At 40.5% G+C, this 4,003-nt stretch overlaps 1 protein-coding gene across 2 annotated transcripts in view; it reads left to right on the top strand.

The window, feature by feature from the left end:
* Reln (reelin) overlaps nt 1–4,003 on the top strand; it is a 457,134-nt gene that overhangs the window by 432,175 nt on the left and 20,956 nt on the right. For both annotated transcript variants that reach the window (XM_031380095.1, XM_031380094.1), the window contains exons 56-57: nt 1,421–1,663; nt 2,135–2,310. In XM_031380095.1, coding sequence (XP_031235955.1) covers nt 1,421–1,663; nt 2,135–2,310 — 419 coding nt within the window. The remainder of the gene's footprint in view (nt 1–1,420; nt 1,664–2,134; nt 2,311–4,003) is intronic.

The raw sequence follows: 4,003 nt of genomic DNA, 5'->3' as shown, positions 1-4,003 counted from the left end.
CCCTCCAATTCCCCCCAGGTTCTCTCTCCACAACCCACTCTCTTCCCCTCCAATTCCCCCCAGGTTCTTCTCTCTCCCACATCCCTCTCCTAGCATCGTGTCTTCTTTTTAAGTTGACTTTTTTTAGAAGAGCATAAAAAAATTTTTGTTTTTGATTTTTTGTAAGAGCATAAAAAATTTTTTGAATGATTTTTCAGAGTAAAATATAATTTCAAAAGAATCTTAGGCCCACCAACATGGTATACACCTTGAATTCCAGCCTTCAGGAGGTAGAAGCAGGTAGAGGTCTGTGAGTTTGAGGTCAGTCTGGTCTATATAGTGAATTCCAGAACAGCCAGAAATACAGTCTCAAAAAACAAAACAAAACAAAAAACTTTCTAAAACACTGTTGTGCCAATAATAGCATAAATACCACAGAAGCTCGATAAGAAAACCTCATCAATTGTAAAAATATCCTGAACTCATGAAACTACGTGAATAAACTTCTGTTGTATTTTATATTATTAATATTTGAATATATTATTATATAACTATCAGGCCATTAATACAATGGAATATTCAGAAAAAAAATGTTTTAAGGTCTGAAGAGATGACTTGGACTATGAGCACTGGCTGCCAGAGGACCAAGGTTTGGTTCTCCAGCACCCACATGGTAGCTCACAGTCATCTATACCTCCAGGTCCAGGGGAGCGCCATGTAGCCTCAGTAGGTATCAGGCACCCAAGTAATAAACATTCATACATGCAAGCAAAACACTCATACACACAAAATAAAAATAAATAAACCTTTAAAAATAAAGTAATTCAATAAGATCATTGATATTAAAAAACAATTCCAATGGAAAACAGTTAAAAGGATTTTTTTTTCAAAAGGAATTATGTTTTAGCTACCAGATAACATTCTGAATAACTAGCTAATAGATGAGCCAGAACTGTCTGAGCCTGGTCATGAGTTGTAAACATTTTTCCCAAAGTTGTATCAAACAATAAGGCCAACTTCTTATCATTCTAAATAATTACAGATTGTATAAAATTCTAATAGCTGTATTTTTAAATCTAGAACCTACTGGTCTAGAAATGAGCATATGTTCTCATATGTTCTTCTTGAAAAATAAAGCCTCTTAAGAATGAGGCGATGAATTTAAATTGAATTAATTAAAATAATTTTAAAATAATCAGGACTATGTAATTTTTACATCAATATATTTACTTTGACCAAGTATGTCTAAATACTCTCACATTGTGATCAGCTTTGTATTGAAGCCATGATTACAAGTGTCGACACTTAAAGTCCCTAGATTCGGTTTTCACTGTCTGAGTAAACATTTTCTTAGGAAGCATACAGAACTTGGAATTGCTGCTGGTTTGTGAATTGTCTTCATGGTGCTAGGGAGCTGATGAGTTTGGGGTTTTTTTTATAGGAATCACTTGGACTTTGCTTCACGAGATGGATTTCCAGAAATACATTTCTGTGAGGCACGACTATATCCTCCTGCCTGAGGGGGCCCTCACCAACACAACTCGACTTCGCTGGTGGCAGCCTTTTGTGATCAGCAATGGGCTCGTGGTTTCCGGGGTGGAGCGTGCGCAGTGGGCACTGGACAACATTCTGATTGGTGGAGCAGAAATCAATCCAAGCCAACTGGTGGACACTTTTGATGACGGTAAGAAGAAAAGCTCCAAATAGCATTCTCTCTGTCCGCTGTGGGTGGAGGCCTTGCAGGGTCTAGTTCATGCTGCTGAACCACTGTGAGCTGTTCAGCCCCCTCAGTTGATAACTCTTCAGAGTTTCTCACTTGCTGAACTGTCGATTGAGAACTTAAAGAACATCGCTAAATAAAAAGCGTTTTATTATAATTCATAATCGCAGTACCCAGAACATTTTAGTCCTTTTAATAATTTCGATTCCATAGAACACATGCTGCAGATGCCTAGGAACAGTCCCCCTTTTATAGCAAAGTGACCATTCTAGCAGCCTTCAGTATTATTGACCTAAGCTTCAGCTCTCCCCTGGGATTTGTATATTAAAACAGTTATGGAAAACAAAATAAGCCTTGGTAGTAAACACGAAAGTAATTTAACATCAAATGTCTTCGTTGAAGAAAATAATATAGAGCATGTTTCCCTCTTAACAGAAGGCTCTTCTCATGAAGAAAACTGGAGTTTTTACCCTAATGCAGTAAGAACAGCAGGATTCTGTGGCAATCCATCCTTCCACCTCTACTGGCCAAATAAAAAGAAGGACAAGACCCACAATGCTCTCTCCTCCCGGGAGCTCATTATACAGCCTGGATACATGATGCAATTTAAAGTAAGGGAAAGTGACACAGGAACTTCTATGTGGGTTGCAGGGACACTCAATGATTGATGTTACCAATTAAAAGACACTGTAACTTGTGGTAACATTTTACAAAGGCTTTCTTCAGGTATGGTTATTTGAGTATGGATAAAATTTATGAAGATGTAAAGACACAGTAAGAATGTAGCCATGTTATAGCTCATATATCTGCCAAAATGAAAGGCTTCTGTTGGTGCCTCAAACCCACACCCCTTCCCTGTGCCTAACCTCCATCACCACACCCCTTCCCTCTGCCTAACCTCCATCACCACACCCCTTCCCTCTGCCTAACCTCCATCACCACACCTTCCCTCTGCCTAACCTCCATCACTCCATTTGCTTCCTTTCCTGTTCTTCAGTTTATTTTTCAATGCTCCCTTGTCTCCAATTCTACAAACCTGCGCATTGGCACAGTTATAGCTCCCAAAATCTCAGAGAACTAGAGGATTTATTAAAATTTTTTATAGTGCTTAGAAGGTTAGAAAGGAGGACATAGCAAGAGATTAGTAGACATTCACAGAGATTGATAAAGCCATGGCAGCTGCTCTCTTTCTGATGTCCGGCAAACCCATTTTTGGGATTACAGAAATGTGTTTCAATATTAGGTCATTTTTTAAAAAACATCAATTATTCTAAATGCCCGTAGTTTAAAAGTCAGACTGGAGACTATTCCAGACATTGCAGTGCATCTGCCATTTTCTTTGGCTCTGTGTTAGGCTCACTTCAGAGATGAAAGACTAGCATACCAGTTCCTTCCAGCAACAGTTTACTCAGGAGCTGTTAGTTACATGAGAATTAAGGGTGTGCCCCCAATGGTCCATGAGTGCTGCTTAAATACCCTTCGTAGGACTGCCCATGAGCCCATACCATGTCTTGCACCTTCATAGGCTATAGCCTCATGACGAAAGATCAGACCACTGGCAGGTGCAACCCTCTTGCCAAATAAGGACTTGTTTACTCCAAAGCAGAAGAATGGCAGGCACCATCTTTAAGGCACGGCAGCAGCGCTCCACAATGAACCAGTGTTCTCAGGGCTTCCACCCCCTTAAGATGGTGTTCAGCTTTTGCAATTCAAAAGCTAATCATGGCCATTCTTGGTGTCATTCCACCCCAACTTCCCAGCCATGTCCTTTGAGAGTTAAAGTTCTCCTCTCCTGCTCCCACTGAGGTCTCCTTGGATGGCTCTGTGATCTCAGAACTGAGGGACACTAATGTTTTTTCTCCAAACAAATTAATTTATTTAAAATAAAAGGAAGGGGGATGGAGAGGGATCGGCAGTTGAGAATCTTGCTGCTCATCTGGAGGACCTGAGCTTAGTTCCCAATCCCCTTGCCAGGCAGCTCACAAGCACTGTAACTCAGGCTCCAGCGGATCTGATGCCTCTGCCCTACGTGGAAATGCATATGCTCCCCCCAATCCCATTCATACACATGCAAATTACAATAATTTTTTAATGAAGATAAATTTGTCCTTTGAAATTTAGGTTACCATAGACTCTACCCCAGAATGTGCATCCAGATCCCTTCTTCTTTCCTGTACTCTCTAAGTATTCAACTCTGTTGACCTTCTCCACTACAACTGGGAAGAATCAAAACCAATCCTCCTCCTCCTCTTTCCCTCCCCTCTCCCCTTCCTTCTCTCTCTCCCCTCCCCTTCCCTCTCTCTC

This window comes from Mastomys coucha, unplaced genomic scaffold (genome assembly GCF_008632895.1).
Source record: "Mastomys coucha isolate ucsf_1 unplaced genomic scaffold, UCSF_Mcou_1 pScaffold19, whole genome shotgun sequence".
In the NCBI taxonomy this organism is placed as follows: domain Eukaryota; kingdom Metazoa; phylum Chordata; class Mammalia; order Rodentia; family Muridae; genus Mastomys; species Mastomys coucha.
This window is presented reverse-complemented; position numbering and strand designations above follow the sequence as displayed.